Raw genomic sequence first — 23,352 nt, forward strand, 5'->3', positions numbered from 1 at the left:
TGAGAAATGGGCAACATTGACTTGAAAATTAAAGTCACAATTACAATGTTTTCCACTCCAAAGAAAAGAAATTAAGGGTGGAGTTTTTGCAAAACATGCACCTGGGCTGGGTGCACACCTGTTACTCTGGCGCTCCTGCAGCTGAGTCAAAAGGCAAGGGGCTCAAGGGCACACCAGGCACAAAGTGAGGTCCCATGGGAAGTAGGGGAGGGAGGGCAAGAAGGGATACGGTAAGTGCAAATGAAACACTAAAGCTCGATTCCTGTGCTTTACCATGAAATGGATACAACAGCAGACAAAGGCCCAGTCTCTTCTCCAGATCGACAGAACCCCTCATCTCTGACTAGTTAGATGCAAGGATGGTGGACCATACACTAGTTGTAGAAAACCTGGAAGCCAGATACTCTAAGACTAGAGAAAGTGTCTTGGAATCCTTTGTCACTAGCTGTATGACCGTGGTGAAATTAGAAAACCACGAGGTTTGTCTGCCCCTGGAAACAGGTAATGCTATCGTCCTCACAAGGGTATTGAAACAATATTTAAAAGGCAATTACCACAGCTGCAGTGTGTAAAAATAGTAACTATTTTAACTGTTATTATCTTATAATTTGACCACTGAACTCTGTATCAGAACACAAGAAAATAAGGAAAACCCTATCCACTGGTAGTGAGGAAGCTTCAAGTTCCAGTGTAGCGAGGCAGCAACTCCTGACCTCATCTGGTTCCATAACAGTTGCCAGTCCCATTAAAAATGATTTATTATTATTGAAACATACATATGTACATAACATATGGGGAAGGGAAAATTGACAGGGAGAAGCCAAGGAATTTCTGTCCCATTTAAATTTCAGATAAAGGCTGTTCTGGGGTAATTACAAAAATCGCAAAAATGCAGACAACAAAAGCTGTATGGACTAAAATGTCAAGGACCATGGGAGAATACAGCAGCACAGAATGCCAAGGCTATGGCGGGGACCAGGCCAAGAGTTACAGTGTGAGAAGGACTACCAGACTGTGGGGAGGACGTGAATGCACAGAAAAGGAGCACTGTACAAACAAGAAATGCCACCTGACCTTCCGCAACCACTGGTGGGAGGCAGAGCAAGGCCAGCTCAAGTCTAAGGAAGAAACTAAAGAAAGACAACTAGCTGCTCTCGGTTTTGACACACCAACGTCAGCTGGGTCAAGTAATCAAACAGAACTGGGGGAGCAGTTAAAGTTGGAAATAAGATCTAAAGTCTCACATCAGTCCTGTTAAATCAGGCTCTCCAAAGGTGTTCACTCACACCACATTACAACTATGTCTTTGCCTATAGGCTTTTAATTATTTGTAACTAACTTTGAATACAAAATTTTTAACTAATTCTGAATACAAAATTAATAACAAATAAGCTTAAAATACTTTTCATGATAAAAATAGTTATTTGCACTCATGTGACAGTAAACTATTTTGAGTGACAAAGAGAGGAGGAGGGACCCTCGTGGACAGTTCATCCGCGCTCCCTGCCCTCGGAAGAGGCCGGGCCCAGCTGTCCAGATGGATTTTCTGCATCACTTCACATACTTATTTTCCCAGAAACAGCCAGCTAAAAAACAAACCTCTCGATGCTTATCTACAGGTTCTTACCTGAAGCAAATTTTTACGGTCAATTTTGAAATTCCTAAAATCAAACTGAACTCCTAATCTGACTAACTTAACGTATTTTATAAGGGTCATCTTCAGAACATAATTTACACAATGATCTACTGGCCTCAAGTTATTAGTACTAGCAGTCCTCATTTATATTATTTACATTTAAGAGCACATTTCCCCCTTTCTTATAAACCATTTTAAACATAAAGGCTTTTTTCAGAAAAAAATTCCAATTTTACACTTGAGATTTAGTGATTTGAATACATGAATATCTGTGGAACTTAAAGATTCATTCCTCATTGGTTCAAGATTTATTTCCTTATCTTCCATTTTCAAATATTCATCCTAATAAAGAAATGAAGTGAATTATATAATAAAACATCAGAAACTTATATAAATAGTTGCTATATCTAGCAAAGAGCAGCATCTTCGTGTATGCTCTGCCAAACCCCTCTGGCCAGACTGCTTAGGCAGCTATGCACTTGTGCACTTGGCAGAATGAAGGTACACCATTACCAAAACAGTTACCCACACTGACAGAACAAGATGTACTCTAATACTGAAGAGTCCAAGAATAAAAATATAAAAATGTAGATTCCAAAAATAAAAATGTTAAAAATAAAGAAATATAAAGTTGTAAGTCTAGGAGAATGAGAACAGACTGTCAGCAGCTGTCTCGGCAGCTTGAGGATTAACTATTAACAGTGAGTTGTTTCGCTTTACAACCCGTAGCTCTATTACAAGGCCAAAGCATCTCTCTGCAAACTGAGAGCTAGCCTACGGATATGAGCTGAGTCAACTTTTAGGAAATAGATATATGACCTCTGGGTTATGCATTTTCCCTGCTATGTGAAACTGGTAGCATCAAAGGGGAGACCACAGGGCTTCAGTAAACACTGCCTGGAAGTACCAAAAAAGACAATAGATTACTAATTTAACTGAAAAACTCCATTAATGGAGATTGGAAAATAAGGCAATCTGTATGTGAGTTTTACCTTGAGATTGTAAAAATTCCTTTGTTCAGACCTAATGCTTGGTGCCCCTACTATAAAAAGATGGGTTCAGAAACTGGCCTTTTGCCACAGCCTAACAAACACCATCTCTGGCTATAGTCTCAGCTAGCTGATAAGCTTCTGTGCCCTACAGTGTTTTTTTTTTTTATTTTTTTTTTTATTTTTTTTTTATTTTTAAGTTTGGGTTAAAAGCTTCTGGTTTTCCTGGAATCTGGTTTCCAAAATAAAGTTTGCTTCTGGTTTATTAGACCCCCCTGGACCCAACAATATGGTATCAACAGGGATTCCAAACACAACTCACTTTTTTTTTTAAGTATTACTTCATCTGATCAACTGCATTTGTCAAGTCTGCTCCTCTTCAGAAAACAGAGAAATAACTCCTAGTTATGCCATCTCTAGAGCCACTGAGACACTGTGATATGTGCGACAGAACATGACAAAGCTCTTTTATTCCCACGAAATACTTGTTGTTTATTCTGGTGTGTTTAATACATGAGAAAACTCTCCCAATAAGACTTATAAAGACACCAAAATCTTTTTGATAGCATTGTTTATGTGAAGATTTTACACATCTTGAAAAAGTTCTTTCTCCAAGTGTGCAAAGTCTGCTCTTGGATCTTTCCAGGGGATTCTGCAAGCAGCTTTAGAGCCATCTTTATGGCTGGAACTAATTGGTCAATTTTACTAGTTACCATCACTTTCAAATGCCAAGAATAAAGACACGGAAAGGGGGGAAATATGTTTTACTTAAGGCTCTTTTCCCTACTATCACATTTTCTTCATTAGAAATAACCCATTCGGTAGTTTCCTTTGAGAAGTAAACAATATGGATGCCAAGGGTCCTTTAAATTAGCTTCTGGATACATCTTATGGCTGTGGCAATACTGATGAGATTCTTCTTAAAATAGAGTACCACTCTGAGCTCAGAGTTATGGAAGAGCATTGATCATCAGTCAACGGAGCAAGGACAGCTTAAACATATGCTGCAAGTCAATGGCAGGTAGGCAATAAATACTCTAAACACTGCAAAAAGGAAGTTTACAAAAGCCATCGCCACTGTACGGAGCTCTGTACTACCACAGCTATTTCCATGTCCCCAGGGGGTGACCCAGAAAAACTGAGTGCTCTGACCTGGTTTTAACAATTCTCCCTTTTACTATCCTATAATGATCAAATTAGTACCCTCAAAGGTTTTCCTTATATCAAATCTAAATCCTGTTAGATATTTGAGTCCATTTCATTTATTCATGAGTAAAAAGAAATTAGTGTCAATGTTCAAACCAGGTTTATCACAAGAGTTTTGAAAGGTAGTTCTGAAATAAAAGGTTTAAATATAGCCAGCACACTTAGATATGAGAGCTCAGCAGGCCAGTAGCCATTTAAAATTGGAATACAGCATTTACGTCCAGAACCTCTGAAGAACATGCTTGTGTTACATCTGAGGTACTCAGACGTCATTAAAAGCTGTACGTCTACTGTCTTAAAACAGCTACATTTAATAATCACTTACCTGAAGAAATAGCAAAGCAAACAGACATATAAATTCAGGACTATTTAATCTGAATCATAATTTTTTCAACTTTATTGTGATCTTATTAATTACCTATAAAATCCCCCTATGATACTGTAGGCTATAAAAACTAAGTTATTAAAAGCTTAAAACTGCACACTCAAAGCTCAAAAAAATGAATAATCCTAGGAACTTCTTAGGCTCTACCAAGTATTTACAGTTATAATGTCTTTTAAATCTCCCCTCATGCAATTCTGAGCTCATTTTAAATCACTTTCCTACTTCTTTCCATTTGTGAGTTTACCCTACTGCATGCCACAGAAAAAGGCCATACTGCATAATTTTTACTCTTCTCTTACCCTTTGGAAAGTAGATCTTCAGCCAGTGTCACTCACATAATCTTTATGGTATACAGGCTCACGTGGTAAAACTGCAGGCACTACACAAACATGTCTACACGCTTTATTTCATACATAGGAAATTTTGCCTGTGTGTGTGTGTGTGTGTGTACCACATGCATGCCTGGTTCCTGCCCACAGAGGCCAGAAGTGACCATTGGATCCACACTACACAAACATGTCTTACACGCTTTATTTCATACATAGGAAATTTTGCCTGTGTGTGTGTGTGTGTGTGTACCACATGCATGCCTGGTTCCTGCCCACAGAGGCCAGAAGTGACCATTGGATCCACACTACACAAACATGTCTTACACGCTTTATTTCATACATAGGAAGTTTTGCCTGTGTGTGTGTGTGTGTGTGTGTACCACATGCATGCCTGGTTCCTGCCCACAGAGGCCAGAAGTGACCATTGGATCCACACTACACAAACATGTCTTACACGCTTTATTTCATACATAGGAAATTTTGCCTGTGTGTGTGTGTGTGTGTGTGTACCACATGCATGCCTGGTTCCTGCCCACAGAGGCCAGAAGTGACCATTGGATCCAAGGGACTGGAGTTATAGATAGTTATGAGTTGCTATATGGGTGCTGGGAATTGAACCCAGGTTCTCTGGAAGAGCAGGCAGTGCTCTCAACTCCTGAGTCATCCCTCCAGTCCCTGTCCTATAGTCCTTAGGGTATGGTTTTGTGTAAATTCTTCTTAAGCAAACTGTATCCCACATTAGTAAGGACTGATAAAACATAGAATTAACATCAGAGAACTCACACCAACAGAGCTCTGTGATTTTATGAGGCTGGACAGCTCACACTCAGTATTATGTTATATTTAAATGTGCTCGCTTCCACACAGTCAGGAACTTACCAGGAGAAGCCTGTTTATAAGGATGAACCTATGGACAGAGTTTGTTTTCGAATGAAGGTACCTCTACATTCTTTCTACCAGAAATAAAATTTTATTAAAGAAATATATATCAAATAGAAGACCAGATATTTAAGTCACATTTGAAAACCAAAGCAAAACCCTTGAAAAGGAAAATTCACCAGGACCTAATAGTAAAAAACAAAAACAAAAAAATCATAACACTGGTCTTTTAAAAGTAGAGAGTGCCCAGATAGGATTAGTAATAAAACTAAACAGTATTACAAACAAGGCTAGAGCTAGCACGTGCCTGTAGTCCCACTACTCAGAGAGTAGTCCAGAGACTCGCAGCAAGTCTAAGTCCAGCCTGGACATATGGCGAGTATGAGAGCAGCCGAGGCTACAAAGAAAGACCTTGTCTCAAAAAACAGAAATGAGAAAAATCAAATACCACAAGGGTATGACAAACTGAAAAAGAAATATATATTTTCAGTGTACTGCTGCCTCTGATACTACGGATTTCTACAAACACTGGCTGTATCCTATAATGTTACATTTAGAAATAAAGCCTTGCTTCTCAAATCAACCTGTCATAATCTTAGCAGAAGCCTTAAAATTCATTTGGTGAGGTGGAGAGTGTGCCGGTGTTAGCATGGGAGGGGATCTGTTAATCAGCTAAGGACCATGAGCTCCTATCAGCACATCTCAGTGCTGAGCCTGGTGTGCTATTGGGAGAGGCAACTCAGTGTTTGTCCCACAGGCTGTACCCGATGATTGGCTCACCACATTAGCATGTATGGTGCTTACTGAAAGTCTAGATATGAGGCTGAGGAACTCCTGTCCCAAGGCCAGTGCTGAAAGACAGCCTATCACTTCGTGTAAGTCAGTTCATGCGTGACAAACCTGACCTACATTCTCCTTTCTTTCTCCCAACAGCTTGTCACTGTTGTAAGGAGCTATTTTCAAAAGGCAAAAAGAAATGACCTTTAAAATTATTTAAGCAATGTTCATTTGTAAGGCACCATTGACAGCAGTCTCATAAAGAGTAACTCATCACGAAATCTACCTTAAAACAAAGGGCACAGGCAGTGAGTAACTAGGAGCCAACCTGAGTAACAGCTTCCCGCAGATGATCACAGCTACAGGAAATCATCTTCCAAATACAGCACTTAAGATTGTAATGCATACATATATAAGTTTAGTAACAAGTAGCTCTAAGTATATAATGCATACTAATTTGGGGTATAAATTGGCCTTTTTTAGTAGTTTACAGAAAGCAACAACACTTTATAAGATGTTAACTTCTCAACAGACACAATGATCACTACTAAGAACAGGATGGAATTAAAAACAGCGATGGGGCGAGGAGCAGTGACGGCAATAACTTGATGCGAATGCTGGGAAACGCTCCGCAGGTGTGGCTTGCACACTGTGCTTCCAAGAGCTATTCATGGCTTTGTCTCTGCACCACAAGTACCTACCATGCCGCTGCAGGTCATACATCTTTTTGGTTTCTTCATTCCCTAGAATTTTCCATGCTTGATCAATTTCAATGAACTTCTGCATACATTCCTCCATGGTTCCTGCTGGCGCATCTGCACTTTGTTTATCTGGATGATACTGCCAATCAAAAATAAGGGCAGTTAGTAGAGTTGACTGGGGTAGGTTTAAGACAAACAAAACAGTCATAAACCTGAGCTTTAGTTAAGAAGATAATGAGAAGATGGAAAGTGAGATGCCAAGGCAATGAGACAACAGTGTTGGGCACAGGAGACAACTGCCAGGTAAATTAGACCACTGCAGTAGCTGCAGATCCACCAGTGACATGATCTGTCACAACGTGCAAAGACAGCATTCTCTAGATAATCTGCTCACGGAGTCACTGGTCTCATAGATAATTTACCTACAGAGGTGACTCACACAAACAAATTGGTGCGTGCAGAGCAGCAGGACCTGACAAAGGAGGAACACAAACTACACAGATGAATACTTCCTTATATAATGGATTTCAGTGTAAATAAAAGTTCAAAATGGACAAGGATGCTTTTATTATGAAATTATACAACTATAACTTAAAACACATCTAACTATAGAAACACAGGATTTTTCATATTCTTCTCAGCCCTGAAGTTTTCATAGTTTCTAGGCCACATTTTTAAAGAACTTGATAAAACATTCCAATATAAATTTATTAAATATCTTTCTCATATGAAGTTTCTGAATCTAAGAAATTTTTAGTAAGGTTTTTAATATATATAGTATTTTGTCAAAAACAGAAAGTTCTGCCCAAGTCATAACTGGGAAATGCTAACTGCGATGTGGGTTACTGGGAACCTCACCTACCCTGCTTTCCCCTCCTTTTCTCTTTGGTTCTCTTGTCTCTGATATTTAACAAGCTCTCAGCAAACAATGAAGAAAGATTAAATTTAGGACATTTCACTTAAAATAATATGCGGGTGACAATGCAGATGCTCAGGCGTAACTTTTTCATTCCCAAGTAAATAAGAAACCATTAGACAGCACTATTTAAAATCTTTCAAGCAGTAATTATTAAGTTTTATCAAACATACTATAGAACACATTTGAATTTCAAAGACAAACCTAGTAATTGTCTTGTTTTCTTTTTCAACTCATTTCAATAAAACAGTTATGCCTATATTTCATGACATACGGATGTAGACAGCTCACCAAGTAATGGAACTAACAGATTCTTTCTCTGACTTCCTAACACTAAAAGGGCAGAAGATCTTACAAGTACCCTCACTTTTCATTCGATTTGCATAGTAAATCATGCTAACATGAGGCTACATAGCTTTAATTCCCATTGAATTCAGGAGGTATGTAAGTTTAATATTTTTAAACTGTGACTTTAACAATGGATGTGTTGTCATGGTAACCTTGCCCACACTGCTGCTGATCCTTATCAGTAAAGCCAAAGGGATTCTGCTATTTGGTTATTAAACAGAAGAACTAGTAAACAAGGAGCAACTAAGGGAAACAAGGGCAAACAAGGAGAACTAAGTTTCTGCTTTAGCCAACTTTTCTCTTCATGCCAAATTCATCAGTTATTAGCAGTCAGATACCTAAGCTAACTCATCTAACTACTATGGGAAAGAAAGTCTTGCTGGCCATCGTGGTGTAAGCCTTTAATCCAAGCACTTGGTAGGCAAAGGCAGGCAGATCTCTGTTGAGTTCCAGGGCAGCCTGGTCTACAGAGGACGACCAAGGCCACCTTGAAATCCATGGTGAATTCAAAACTAGACTGAACTAGATAGTAAGACCCCACTTAAAAAACCAAGAAGAAATTTTTAAAAGTTTACATGTGGAAACATTTAATATCAGCATGTTTTAAGTATTAAATAATGCCCTCGAGATGCCACTGGAAGCTTTTAGAAGAAGAGCAGTGCAGATGAAAAGCCGGGTAATTTCTAACAGACCATTACAGGAAGCCTATTTGATTGACCTGATCACGCACCAATGTGATGGAGAGAATTCTACAAAAACAGAACTAACTCCTGGCTGCTCCAAACTGAAAGGTACAATTAACCTTTATTATTAGTTCAACAATAGTCAAAATGAGATCCAATCTTCTTCTATCTTGGTATTTTCTGATTCTTTCTGAAATGGGGAGCTTCTCTTCTGAAGCTTGTACTACTAGAATTCAACATGATTCTACAGAAGCCAGTTAATGATACAGTCTATTAAAAATAACAATAATCCCAAAAACTAGCGAATGGGATTCCAGGAAATAAGCTTCTGCACAGTAAAGAAGACAATCACTATAGAAACTAGGATTGTAGTCCTGAACTCATACTATGATACAAGAGATAGGTGAACAGAACAAAGCATCTAGAAATAATCACACATACAGTCAACTGACTCTGCAAAGGTGTGCAATGCAGTGAGGAAAGGCGAGTATTTCAGTCAGCATTCTGTTACTGTAACAAGCATCTGAGATAAATCAGCTTATACAGAGGGAAGGGTTGTTTTGGCTCTCAGTTTTGGAGATTACAGTCCATGATGAGCTGCACCTATTGCTTTGGGCCTGCAGTAGCAGATTATACCACAGTTTGAGCATGTGGCAAGTGAGGCTTTTGGTGGCCAAAAGGCAATGGTCAGTGTTCCAATATTCCCTTCAAGGGCATGCACTAAGCTTTCAAATAAGTACGACCTCCTAAAGGTTCTACCATTACCCAAGAGCACAACCTGGCACCTAGGCATCAACAAGTGTGCCTCCAAGAAACATTCCAGATCCAAACTATAGCTGTTTTTATGCATTGAATGGCTCTTAAATGAGTAGATATCCACATGGAAAACACAGCTTCAGTGAATATCTAAACACTCTTGATGGAGAACTGCAGCAGCTGGGAAGTTCAGAGTGTTTAGTATATTGAGTAAACCAGGGAGGCGGGCTTTATTACATACAACTGAGCAATGAGGGGGTCATTACATTAGATAACAAGGAGGTAGGGTTTGGTATCAGCAGGAGCAGGAAGATGGTCTGGCTACTCTCAGAAGCAGTGTCTGTAAGTGGGGGAGTCTTCAGGCTGTAGACACCCAGAGGAAGACAGGACAGTGAGCATTTTCTGCACACACTGTCAACATTTGCACTGGGAGCAGAGGGGGGCTTTGCTATCCCTGTGAGCCTTACCGTGGAGACAGGGGGAGGCTTCACCATTCCCTGTGGGTCTGAGGCTAAGTTCCTTGACACGCTGTGCCTGTATCCATAAATTTACTCAGGCCTCACACACTCGGGGCTTCCTCTCCACATAAATGTTTTCTTTTTAAAGTGTTACTTAATAGAAAGTTAAAGCACATTATATATCACAATAGTACAACAGTAAAAAATAGCATCTTTTTGATGCTTTAAGAAAGACTTCCTTGAGACAAGGGCTTATAATGTAGCTGAGGCTGCCCTGGAACTCAGCTCACCACATAGTTCAGGCTGGCCCGATCCTTCTTGAGCAAGCAGAGTCCCGAGATCACAGTTCTCAGCCCCACACCTGCTTCTTTGTTTCCAGAGTCTCACTCAACAGCTTATTTTACTCTTCTTAAACTGCAAGACAGCAATGACTTTCCAATAATTTCCTCACATTTGGGGGAAATTTTTAAATTGCGGAAAGAACTTATATTGTTCAATCCCTGTGCCACCTTAGGATAAGAAACTTTAGCACAAATAGGAAACTGATTTGATATACACATAGAGAATCCTTCAATATACTACAAAGATGACAAAGAGTAATGTAACTTATACCAGAAGGGTTGGTTGTCTGTTTCCTGACTGATAATTAACACTTTAGCATGAAATCTCCATTCCTATCAGTCTATGGCAATGGGTTGTTGGATATGGAATATTTTGTTCTAAACTTAGATTCTCTCCAGATATGAAGTCTAAGTACTTTCTCAATCCCTAAGTCAGGAGTGACTGCCACAATGTCACCCCAGTGCTGATCAGAATGTTGCCTGTAGATCTGTAGAATTAACGTGGTCTGAGAGCTTGGAAGAAATAACACTTCTTGGCATCCATTACAAACGTTCAGAGAACTCCAGAGTCACCACACTCCCCAGGCTGTGAGTGTGCCCATCACAAACCTTCAGAGAACTCCAGAGTTACCACACTCCCCGGGCTGTGAGTGTGCTCATCACAAACCTTCAGAGAACTCCAGAGTCAGCACACTTCCCAGGCTGTGAGTGTGCTCATCACAAACCTTCAGAGATCTCCAGAGTCACACCACACCCCCCAGGCTTAGAGCACAGAGAAGAGCAATGTCAGTCTCTACTGCTTAAAACACAGAACAAGTCATCAAATGGGTGTTGTCATTAAAGTTTTGTGACAATTACATCTTGCCAAGAATGCATGTATTTTTTAAAAAGACCATAAACGAGTGCCCCCCCAACTATGTTAACTTAGATTGCTATAATGAAAATCATATCATGACTGCAAGATAGGAAGTTTTTGATATTTGAAACTTTTTGCTTGTCAATTATAAAAGCCAACCTCTTTATTATATTGTTTATACCAACTCACTTTGCTGTTGAAGATGCTATTAAACTCCACTATATTCTGCTGATGGTGTTTTAACCTGTTGATTTTCTGACTAGTGTTAAAGAAGGAAAGCATAATGCACCATGGGCTGCAGCTACTCAATACTGCAACAGTATCTACTGGGATAAACATTTTCAACTGCACAAGAAACAATGAGGTATAATAAAATATAGTACAAAATTCTAGGAATTTAAAGATATTCTAATAAAACAATAATTTTAATAATGCATTTAATAAAACAACAGTGGATGTCCAAGTAGCTGAGAATATGAAAAGACATGATAAGAGACACTACTTCACCCAGTGGCCACATCATGGGACTCAACAGTGGTCAGATTGGACTTTGGCCACACTGTACTCATCATATCAATCATATACTATATTCCTTTTGGAGGAAAAACAGTTGGATGATGTACTAGCTAGTTAGGGTAACTATTGCTAATGATGAAACATCATGACCAAAGTAAGTTGGGGAGGTCAAGATTTATTTGGCTTACATTTCTATATTATCATTCATCACCAAAGGAAGTCAGGACAGGCACTGAAGCAGGGCAAGAAGCTAGAGGCAGGAGCTGGTGAGGAAGCTAAGGAGGGGTGCTGCTTACTGGCTTGCTCCACGTGACCTGCTTAGCCTGCTTTCTTATAGAACGCAGGACCACCAGCCCAAGGATGGTACCACCCACAGTGGAAAGGGGCCTCCCCTATTAATCACTAATAAAGAAAATTCCTTATAGCCCAGCCTTATAAAAGTGTTTTCTTAATTGAGGTTCCCTCCTCTCCGATGACTTTACCTTGTGTCAAGTTGATATAAAACTATCTAGCATAGGTGACACCTGGATTTCTATTTTTCTTTTTTGCCAATAATTTCTGATACAGCAACCCATTATATCATACTATATACTCGTTGTGAGCGCACTAGAATATATACTACCACTAGGAAACTTTAAATGAGTGGAGCTAACTGGGCTTATTTTGACATTTTTAGAGTTCTTTTATTTAGTGGGTCTAATTATCACAATATTTTTGAGGTATTTATCACTGAAGATAGTAAAAGCTCATCCCTTTGGGTATCCATTGAGAAATGAAAGAAAAAAGCAAGGCCAAGAGAAGAAGGAAGGCAATTTGCATGAGTAACTAGAACTCTGGTCTGTCAATCACAATTGCATCCCAACAGTCGTTCTCATAAAGAACCGCTTCACCTTCACCTTACTAAAACATTAGCATAGCGTTAGGAGTGACCAGAAAATTATATAAATACAGTAATTTTAATTTTAATCTTCAGCAATTTTATAACAAATCTTTATTTAAATAAATTTTAAAACCCTTGTACTCATTATAGCCCTAATCTCTTTTTTCCAAAAACAAGAGAAAGAGAAAAAACCCAAATTATAGCTTGGCACTATAAGTTAAAGCCAAACAACCAAACATCTTAGCTCTTACTCTTCAAACTCTAGATAGCCATGTTAGGCCCTAACACCCCCTTTCATCCACTTTGCCTCTCTTACTCTGCCTCCTCTAGTCTTCCTTGAAGTAACTCCCAAACACCTTCCAGACCAAGAGGCCATAGGCCTTAGAGTACACCTGCCTATAGTTCTGATCACCTGCTGGGGGTGGGGGACAGTGCTAGTTTTTAAGGCCTCACTTCCTCCCATGTTTGAAAAAGGTGAGAAACCTGCTTGTCTCCCAGACCTCACTTACATGTTGTCAACTATGCTTATCACCCCACAAAACAAAGCGAAATTTTAAAAATACAACAATAAGGATTAAATATGGCCAGAGGATGAAGGCCATGCATCTGAGGAGTCTCCTCACAGGGTCTTTAAGGTTACCAGGAGTGTGAAGACAGTGAGAGACAGATGAGAAGGTTAGGGCCTCCTTCTGCCATTCTGCAATGCAACACACTTCCATCACAGTCCTAGAGGAGAGTTAAAGCTGGGAGGTCGATGGGAGAGCCGGAAATGAGTATGGAATTGTTTTGTCTGTTCTTGAGGTACAATCAGCACTTTTTCTTCTACACATCTCCGTCATTCTGCTGTGACTGTTAAGGACTACCCTTATTCTGCCATGACTGGTAGTGACTACCACCATCACACTTTTACAGACTAGTCAGAGGAGTGGAGCTGTTCTTGGATAATCACAACACACAGAATCACAACTATACACTCAAAAACTTAGCAATGCACCATTAAAGAAAAAAAAATCCTAAGTTGATCTAGTAAAACAAAAAAGACAAGGAAGAAAACCCCTTTCTCCTAAATACATTGTTCTCATCTCAACCTCCCCAAAGTAGATATATTTTCAACACATTTTTGAAAGATAATGAATTAAGTGTATTTAGTAACATAATTAATACACATTTTAAACAGGACTTTATGTTTTCACTTGCAAAAGCTGATTGAGAAAATATCAAGTGGTGTAACTGAAATGAGTAAAAACTTGAAACACCACTTTGTGGTCAAGTGGCTAGATTACAAGTAATCCTCCAGGGCAGGGTCCAGCTTATTATCATTTGTGCACTTAGGAGAAATAATTTAAGTTGATAGGTGTGGTGGCTACGATCCCAGCTACCGAGATCTGTGATGGGAGGATCATGAATTCAAGACAAGGTTATATGATAAGGCAACATACTGTTTCAAAAACAAGATGAGCACACAGTAATAACAATAAAAATTAAAAGTAGCACTATAAAAATCAGGTATAAATTTGCTTTGATTTTTATTTTTTATTTTTGAGACAGGCTATCATGTAGTTCAAGCATGCTTTGAATTCCTAATCCTTCTAAATGCTGGGATTATAGGAGCATACCACCAGGCCTGGCTATAAACTCCTCTTCCTTGTTTTCTGCTAACACTAAGCCTTAGAGTGTGGGCCTAGTTTATTGAGATATAATTCACTTACCCTTTTAAGTAGTCCAGTTCACTGTGTTCTAAGATGTTGAAAGGAGCTGCACACTGTCACTATTAGCTTCAGAACATCTTCGTCATATCTAAAGGAAACCCTCTGCTCATCGGTAGTCTTTCTCATTCCTATATAGTGTCATCATCATGTCCGTGCCCTCCCCAGGACAGGAATCAGGAATCTCTCTCTCTCTCTCCCTCTCTCTCTCTCTCACATACACACACACTAGCAAGCACGCATATACTAATTAACCAAAAAGAAGACTTGTGATTTGTACAGGATTATTAAGAATAGCATTTTGATTTTACTTCTAATAGAATCTAACATCTATCAATCTCCCAGGGCCCACAGAATGAGCCTTAGCGTGAGGCTCCAGTGTGATGACTTGACCATGCTGACAGATAAGATGAACACAGGTGTATATCTATATTCCCTTGGCTGCTAGAACCTCTGCTGCATCAGCCTCCAATAAAGCCATATTAACAGCAGGAATGTTTAAGACATTACTTGGTCTACTTGACAGACGGCAGAACTTTTGCAGTACATCAGGACAACATGAATAGCTAAATTGAGGGCCTAATCAGAGCCTCTTTTTGAGATTGGTTACTGTCGCTCTAACAAGGAGCAAAAGAGGAAGAGAAAAGAAAAGAGAGATTAAGAGGAAGTGGGGATAGGACAAGCAGGAACAGCAGATAGAGGAAGGGGACGAGAAGGCTTATAAAGAAAAGGAGAGCTGAGTAAGAGGATGGAAAGAAGAAACAGGCATGACAGGAGAAAAGAGGGCAGGGGCTTAAGAGTAAAGCTCACAACATTCATGGTATGGATGTTTTTTAAAAGAAGCATGATGAGGTGGGGTTGGGGGAACTAAATTCACAACAAAGGGAAACTCAGAAATAGAAGGACTTAACCTCTGCACTACACTTTGAACAGCCACATTTACAGTCTAAAGAAAACCCTGGCCTCCAGTCTCCTCCAATGACCATCACCGCACTGCTGGCTCCACCTGTTCTCGGAATTCGGGAAAGACTTTTATTTCAGGTTTTGCATAATTAAGGACTTGAACAACTGCCACCAAGATAAAGCCACCCCTGAGAAGTAAAGAGGGGTAAGAGTGGTGTCATTCGGACAGTGACATCCCAGTGCGGCTCTCCTATAGCGACCTGCAGCTCGTGGTGGCCACCAAGGCATCTGGTACTAATTAGGTGGGTGCTCTATCAGCGCTCTCCTGTTCTTCTGTTAACTCACCACTCTGCCATATTAGTGAAATGAGCACACTGGCTTAATTCCCCCAGGTGCTTCACCCTTGAGAGAGAAATGTGGCGAGCGAATTCCGCCTTTCTTGTCTGAATCACCTCTAAACACCTTTCTATTTCTTTGCAGAAATGTTTTTGTGGAGCTAAAATGTACAGTGTCCTTAAATATAATTTCTGACTATTTAATCAGATTATAATCAGATTCTGATTATTTACAGGCCTTCAGAAGCTATTATGAAAATGAAATATGCATAATAAGCACTGTCATTTTAATACACATATATTCAAACTTGTGGAATTAAACACACATAAGACTTGCATGCTTGTGACCACACTTAATCCTTTCCACTCAATGAAAGAAATGCACTTAAAATGAAACTCAGTACACCAGACAGGTGACCATAATATGGACAGAGACCCATGAGAACAAGCAGAGCACTTGGAGCTTCTTAGGACATACCGTCTGAGATCACGTCTGGCTTCATTATTGCAACCAGAGTTCTCACAAGGCAGCCATCAAACAGCAGGGAGAAGAGCTGCTAAGACTCTGTAGGAGTGATTCTCTAATCAGCATGAGTACAGGTTAGAGAGGGATCCTCACCGATTAACATGGCGTTTCTTGCTTTCTTCATTTCTATGAAATTTACTTGCTTCAGATAAGATTATGTTACAAAACGTTATGTATGATAGAACTACAAAGATGACCTTTATACTTTTATATCACATTAATATTACGAAAGCTTAAAGAAAAAAAAATCTAAAAGTAAAGTCAAGTCTAACACACTACTGCCACCTAATGCTTAGTAAAATATTGCCTAAAGAAAATCAACACTTCATTGTTTTGTCTAACAGTTAACACATAAAATGTGATTCCTTTTTTTATTATTATTAAAGCCTAATTTTTCAAGGTTTTGTGGCTTAGAGAAAATATAATCTATGTTAAGGCTACCAACCCAAAGATGTGATTATCCATCAAAACATACTTATTTGCCACCTCACTACAACACAGATACTGCACCAGTCATGTGGATATTTAAGACAAAGAGAGGATTCCTGCCCTAAGAGTCTCACTTTCTCCTGGAAGAAGCAGACACGGCAATGATCAAATTATACAGCAACAGTTAAGATGGGGTAGCAAGACAAGGGCATGAAAAGACTTCTCACTTTGGCAGGAGGGCTTTGTAATAAGGGCGACACTGACCGACACCCAAGGAATGAAGACAAGTCAGCCTTTGGAGACACAGAAGAGTGGAGAAAAGCAACATCCCGGGCACAGAGAGACCACAAATACAGTAAGACTGCCATCAGAGTTATAAACAGAACTGCCAGGCAGGCAGAGCAGGAGTAAGATCAAGATAGAGCATCTGAGAACGCTAAGGCGTTCAAAACTCCACGTTATCTGCAGGATAGAAGAGAGCTATCCCAGGGATGGGGGGGTGGGGGACATGACAGCTGGCTTTCTGACCACAGGTTAGATAAACCATAGGTTCAAAACTGCCACAGGCCAAGTCACTTCACATGCTGGTCTTGGGTTTACAGGGGTAAACAACCTAACATCGTCACTGAGCCTGAGAAGAAAAAGGAAAAATAGAGAAAAATGATACCATGGTGCAGAGTAGTCAAAAAGCCAACTGCTCTTTGAGATTCTGCTGTAAAGAGTGCAAGGAGTTAGGGCCACCAAGGATAGAAAAGTGAATGGAAAGGACCTCTGCCTTGGGAGACTTCGCTTTGGCTGACGTAGTCACAGGCATAGGCAATGAAAAACAGGTCATGTTCAGCAGAACTCTAGTAAGGTCAGAGCTCACCAGAAGACCATAGAAGATGAGAGAGTTTTTAACTAAGGGACATCTTCAGGACAGTATCAGAATTGTACCTTTCCAGAAGGTGCACCTCCTACCATTGAAGAGTGGGCAAGAATGGGGAGAGAAGTTTCCAATAGCAATGATGGCAGTTGGCATTATTCAAATCAATGTTCTGATAACTACAGAACCCAGATAAAATTCAGACATTTATTTATTCCAAAACAAAGTATTAGGTTTCATTTGGTATTTTCAAACCAAAATTGTTTGAATTTGAATTGTCTCCTCTTTTCACTCTTTTCCCTGCCTGCTTTACACTCTTCCTTCATGACTGCTTTGAGTCCACCTGCCTTACCATCTCTCCTCCTTCCTAATATTATTTGTGATAGAAATACTTGCATAACCAGGACCCCCTTCTCCCCGCCACATTCACACAGAACTAGGATCCATATAATCCATATATGAAAGAGAATAGAAGGTATTTGTCTTTCTGAATATGTGTCACCTTACTTTTCTAATCCATCCATTTTTTCAGCAAATTTTATCATTTCATTTTTCTTTACAGCACAGTAAAATTCCACTATGTATATGTTTCACACTTTTATTATCTATTGTTAATTATAGCATCTGTTGTCATTTGCTCTTGTGATGTTAGACCTTCTAATTACAGTTAGGGAGTTTCAAAGTAGATTTAATGTGCAAGCCCTTGATGGCTAAGAACATTGAAAACTTTTTAAAATACTGTTTTATGTCAACTTGACACAAGCTAAAGTCATCTGTAAGGATGGAGTCCTCAATTAGGAAAATGTCTCCATAAGATGAGGCTACAAGCAGGCCTTTAAGGTATTTTCTTAATTAGTAATTGATGGGGGAGGGCCCAGTCCAATGTGGGTGGTGCCATCCCTGGGCTGGTGGTCCTGAATTATACAAGAAAACAGGCTGAACAAGAAATGAAGAGCAAGCCAGTAAGCAACAGCCCTCTGTGGCCTCTGCACCAGCTCCTGTCTTTAAGTTCTTGCCCTGTTTGAGTTCCTGTCCTGAATTCCTTTGATGATGAACAGTGATGTGAAGTGTAAGCCAAATATACCCTTTGTTTTTTTTGATCATGGTGTTTCATTGCAACAACAGAAATCCTAGCTAAGACACTGCCTAACCATATTGTCTATCTGTCTGTATTTCTTTCTCCTCACTCCACCCCCCTTTTTTTTGAGAACTGTCCTGTTTCTTAATAGGAAGTTTTGTGTTTGAAGAGTTTAACTTTTGCAGCTCTAGGTATGTTCCAGATAGTAATCCTTTGTTTAAAGTATAGGTATGTGATGGTTTGGAAGAAAAATGGCCCGCATAGGGAGTGGCACTAGCAGGAGTGTAGCTTTGTTGGAGGAAGTGTGTCACTGTGTGGGTGTGCTTTGAGGGCTAAGCTTAAGCTACACCCATATGGGACACAGTCGCTTCTGCTGCCTGTGAATCAAGTTGGAGAGCTCTCAGCTCCTTCTCTAGCATCATGCCTGCCTGCATGCCACAATGACAATAATGGACTAATAAACCTCTGACTGTAAGTCATCCTCAATTAAATGTTTTCCTTTATAAGAGTTGCCATGGTCATAGTGTTTCTTAACTGCAATAAAATCCTAACTGAGACAGCAGCAAACATTTTCACTCAAAATAAGGCTTAAATATTAAACACATCAAATGGTTGATAACACAGTCAGGTCAAAATCGCAGGGAAACAGACGAACAAGGCCAAGAATATAAGATGCTATGGTATTGCATCATCCAATCCCAAAGTCATCTTTGCAATGAACTTTGATTTTGGTAAGCTCATTTGACTCAAAATAGACACACTGAGGACAGACTAAGAGATAACTGGTTAATGGAACAGAAAATGCAAAAGTTAAACCAGACATAGTGGAGTCATGAAACTCTGAAATCCCAGTCGTGGAAGGTAGATGTGTGAGGATTAGAAGTTCATGTTTTATGAATACAACCTGCTATGATGTGATATAAGGAGAAACACTTAGTCTCTACCTTGGTTTCAAGTACATAGCTCATAAAACCCTTGCAACCCAGCAGTGAAAGCAGACAGATAACAAATATACACCTGTGATAACGCATTACCTCTTGATACCCCACCTGTCAACACTCAGAATTAGAGATTAACTCCACACCACTAGAGCCAACCATGACACCAAGTATCCTCTCCTCCACCCTTTTAGAGATCCAACTCCCTGTCATACTAAAGTTGATTCTCAAACTGTGTGCAGTCTTCCACAATCAAGGCCCCTGATCACAGCAACACAGGTAGGCACACACTCTCCTGTAAGTCCCTTTGACCAACATTCACAGGGTGTTCATCAAGGCCACAGTGACAGTAGGGGTAAGAACAGTGCTCTCCTGACCTGTCCTACAAGGACAGTTCTAGTCTGGAAAGTGCAGGAGAATTGTCTGTATTCTGTCAATCATGTTTTAAATAAACCCTGATTGGCCAGGCAGGAAGTATAGGCGGGAAAACCAGACAGGAAGTAGAGGGGGCAATGAGAACAGGAGAATTCTGCAAAGGAGGAAGCCCATTCCTCCAAGTCCTGCCCCAGACCACCAAAGAAGCAGGATGTGATCTACCCAGCTGAAAAAGGTACTGAGCCATGTGGATAACATAGATAAGAATAATGGGCTGGTATACATTATAAGAGCTAATAAGAAGCCTGAGCTAGTGGGCCAATCAGTTTATAAGTAATATGATTTTCTCTGGGACTAAGCGGCTGAGGAACCAGGTGGGACAGAAACCCCAACTAGCCTGACCCTCATTACTACACATCCTGATTGTTTTCCTAGGCCCTCCATAGCAACTTAGTTCCTGTTCTAAGTTTCTCTTAATGCCCAACTATCTGGACTAAAACAAGATCACTTCCTTTGTAATGTACTCAGTAAGCATGGTTAAAGAGTTGTTCTTAGCTCTCTACACCAATGTGGTAATTCCCTTCTGATACAGCATCGGTACCCTTTCTAACTTCTCTTTCAAAACACAAAATGTAATATATATCAAGCTTAATGATGATCTATAATTAGTTATAATCAAGAAAGCCTCTAAATAAAGACACAAATAGAAAATTGTATTTTATACCCTTCCAACACTAATAGCATCATCAATATTCCAGTCTCAAGTGATACAAATTTTCCTTAAGGTTTTGGGACATGCTCTAACAGTAGCATGTAATTTTCTAGTAATTCTTTTCCAATTGAAAGACATCCTGTAATATTATCAGCATCAATGAGAAGGGATCCCATTTTTCATTTTAATAAAGTTTTATCTTCAGAAAATTGCTATATTTACAAGCAATACAGGAATAACATAACTATTATTTCCAGACCCTAGATGATTTTAAAGCAATAGGTTATTATTAAAACTGTTACTTGTAGGAAATGAAAACACAGTTTAGACTTAATTTTCAAGGAGAAGAAGTAATCACATAAATAAACATTAATAAAACACTGCTAAAATTTTTGACTGTTTTATTTTGTAAATAAAACTATTTCCAGTATCAGAACCTTGAAAAGCATTACATTCACAAAAACTGAAAACAGGAAGCAGCACTTACTAAATCAGCATGGCTTGTAAACTTAGCAGCTGGTGATTTGGCAATATTTTATCCCAACAATTACGTAGGAGGTGTTAAATTCAGAGTCTTCTAAATTTGGAAAAAGTACATGTAATAAATGGTCTTTTTATAAAATTACACAGAATAGTATTAGTTCAATGAAACTTTATTCTCAGCTACTCTGTGAGATTGCTGAAAAGCAAAGATTGAGAAGAGCTATTGAAAAGCTTGTTTATGTAACAACAACAAAACAGGCCTAATAACCATGATAATCTGTTTCCCTTTTGACTTTCTTAAACATATCTGAAACTGTGAACTCACCATAAAAATAAAGAAAATAAATTTCACTCCATAAACTATACACAATCTAGATTCTTTTGAAAGTAAAAGAGAATAGCAATTAGTCTGGTCTTATGTTCTACCTTTCTGACCATAAGATGTTGTATAGAAACCCAGAAAAATGAAAGCTCTGTCTTTAAGCAATAGTAAACCCTTTGAATGGCAATTTTGGGAGAAACTGTGATACAATGGGAAAGAGTGCAAAACTGGAAAATATGTAAACATGCTTAGATTTCTAATCTCCATTGATTCTGTTTCTCACCAGCTAGTTGCACTTAGGTTTTATATTTCTCAACTATATACATGCTGCGAAAACAACTACATGCACCCTTGCTTCTTTTTCTTTTTTGAGAACGGTTTCTCCGTGTGTAGCCCTGGATATTCTGTAACTCTCTCTGTAGACCAGACTTGCTGCAGAATATCTGTACACTGTGTGAAGATCTGTTGCTGTGATTGAATTGGTGTAATAAAAAGCTGAACAGAAGAGGATAGGTAGGATTTCTGGGGAGAGAAAGGAAGAGAAGAAGGATTCTAGGTGTGCAGGAGGTCAGACATAACATACAGAGTAAAGATAACCAAGCCACATATAATCTACCAAGCATAGATTAATAGATTCAGGTTGAGTTATTAGAGCTAGTTGAGGAAAAGCCTAAGCTAAGGCCAAGCTTTCATATTAATAAGACTCTGTGTCATTATTTGTGGGCTAGTGGTACCACAAAAAAGTACTGATATAAATGGTGCCCAATGACTAACCACACAATATACACCTGAGAAAGCTTTCTGAGGCCCATGGTCTCTTGGGTAGGCTTGGTGCTTGGGGTATACAGGGATGCAGCTCTTTGAAGAGACCCTCCTACTGAGCACGTGAATAGAGTTCATAAGTAGTGGGCAGTGTGATACTTGTTAGTAGGAGACTCATCAACTTCCCAGAGATGAGTAATTTGGCCTTAGGTTGGTACCCATCAATGTGAGACTAAACTCTTATAGAACTGAGGGAACAGAACCATTCACCAGTGCACCTTATGCTAAGTGGACCCGTGTGGTGGAAGTTTAGCAGCTTAAGGTTTGGTTCACATTATCTTAGAAGGCTGCAGATGTGGAAAGGTCAGGCAAAGACTGAGACAACCTCTAAAGAGATATAGTACTCTTAAAAACGTGCTTTGATGCTGAAGAAAGAAGATAGCTATAGACAGTCATAAAAATAAAGAAATAAAATATAGACTTTAAATAATAAAGTCTTTAAAGAGAGAGTAAAGTAATATAAAAGAAAAAAATCCAGATAAAGATGGGAAATACACATGGTGTCTGGAACTTGTATGGTGCTTTGATGACTTTAAATGTTTTAAAAACTAAAAATACAATAGCTGTGGAAAGACACTGGACTATGAGAACTAATAAATTAAACCAATCTAAATCATTTTAATATGTCTTAACTTCAGAATAGAAATCAAAAAATACGTTGTATTGGGGGAGAAGTTTTGCTTTTTGTTTCCTGTGGATTTCTTCAAAGTTAATAAAGACAAGACTTGATTGGGGGAGACCTCCTGTGAATCTTGGCAACAGACACAAAGAACAAACAGCTACAAGAAAGGTGACATATATGCTGACCCCTCTACATGAGTACAGCTCTGAGACTGGAGGAGACACGATAAATCTGTGGGCTACCGAGTCCTCATGACTTATTGCATGCCACCCTTTTATATGGCATGGATAAAGCTTGGGCTACACAGTCCAAACAGACTTATAAAATTGAAAGACATCTTTTACCTGTACAAACATAGAATAAAAAAATCACCTTTAGCTGACTTGTACACACCGTACATTCCATACTGTGTTAATGCAGATATGTATGCTATCTTTAAAAGTTGGCACATTTTCAGAACAAAAGACTAGACATGAATAAAGACAAGTAGCCCAAGTGATCCAGCCTCTCAGAATGTCTCTGTTACAGTTTCCTCCAAAACCACATCCAGAAAAACTTCAAAGCTACTAGCTGAGATGGT

The 23,352-nt window shown here is 39.2% G+C and overlaps 1 protein-coding gene across 1 annotated transcript in view; it reads right to left on the bottom strand.

The window, feature by feature from the left end:
- Window positions 1-23,352, bottom strand: part of Dnajc24 (DnaJ heat shock protein family (Hsp40) member C24) — a 42,000-nt gene that overhangs the window by 11,384 nt on the left and 7,264 nt on the right. The window contains exon 3 of the mRNA XM_041679295.1: window positions 6,903-7,041. Within this exon, the coding sequence (XP_041535229.1) occupies window positions 6,903-7,041 (139 nt within the window). The remainder of the gene's footprint in view (window positions 1-6,902; window positions 7,042-23,352) is intronic.

This window comes from Microtus oregoni, unplaced genomic scaffold, assembly GCF_018167655.1.
Source record: "Microtus oregoni isolate MIOR12 unplaced genomic scaffold, Mior012 000031F_ref0000149, whole genome shotgun sequence".
Taxonomy (NCBI): Eukaryota; Metazoa; Chordata; class Mammalia; order Rodentia; family Cricetidae; genus Microtus; species Microtus oregoni.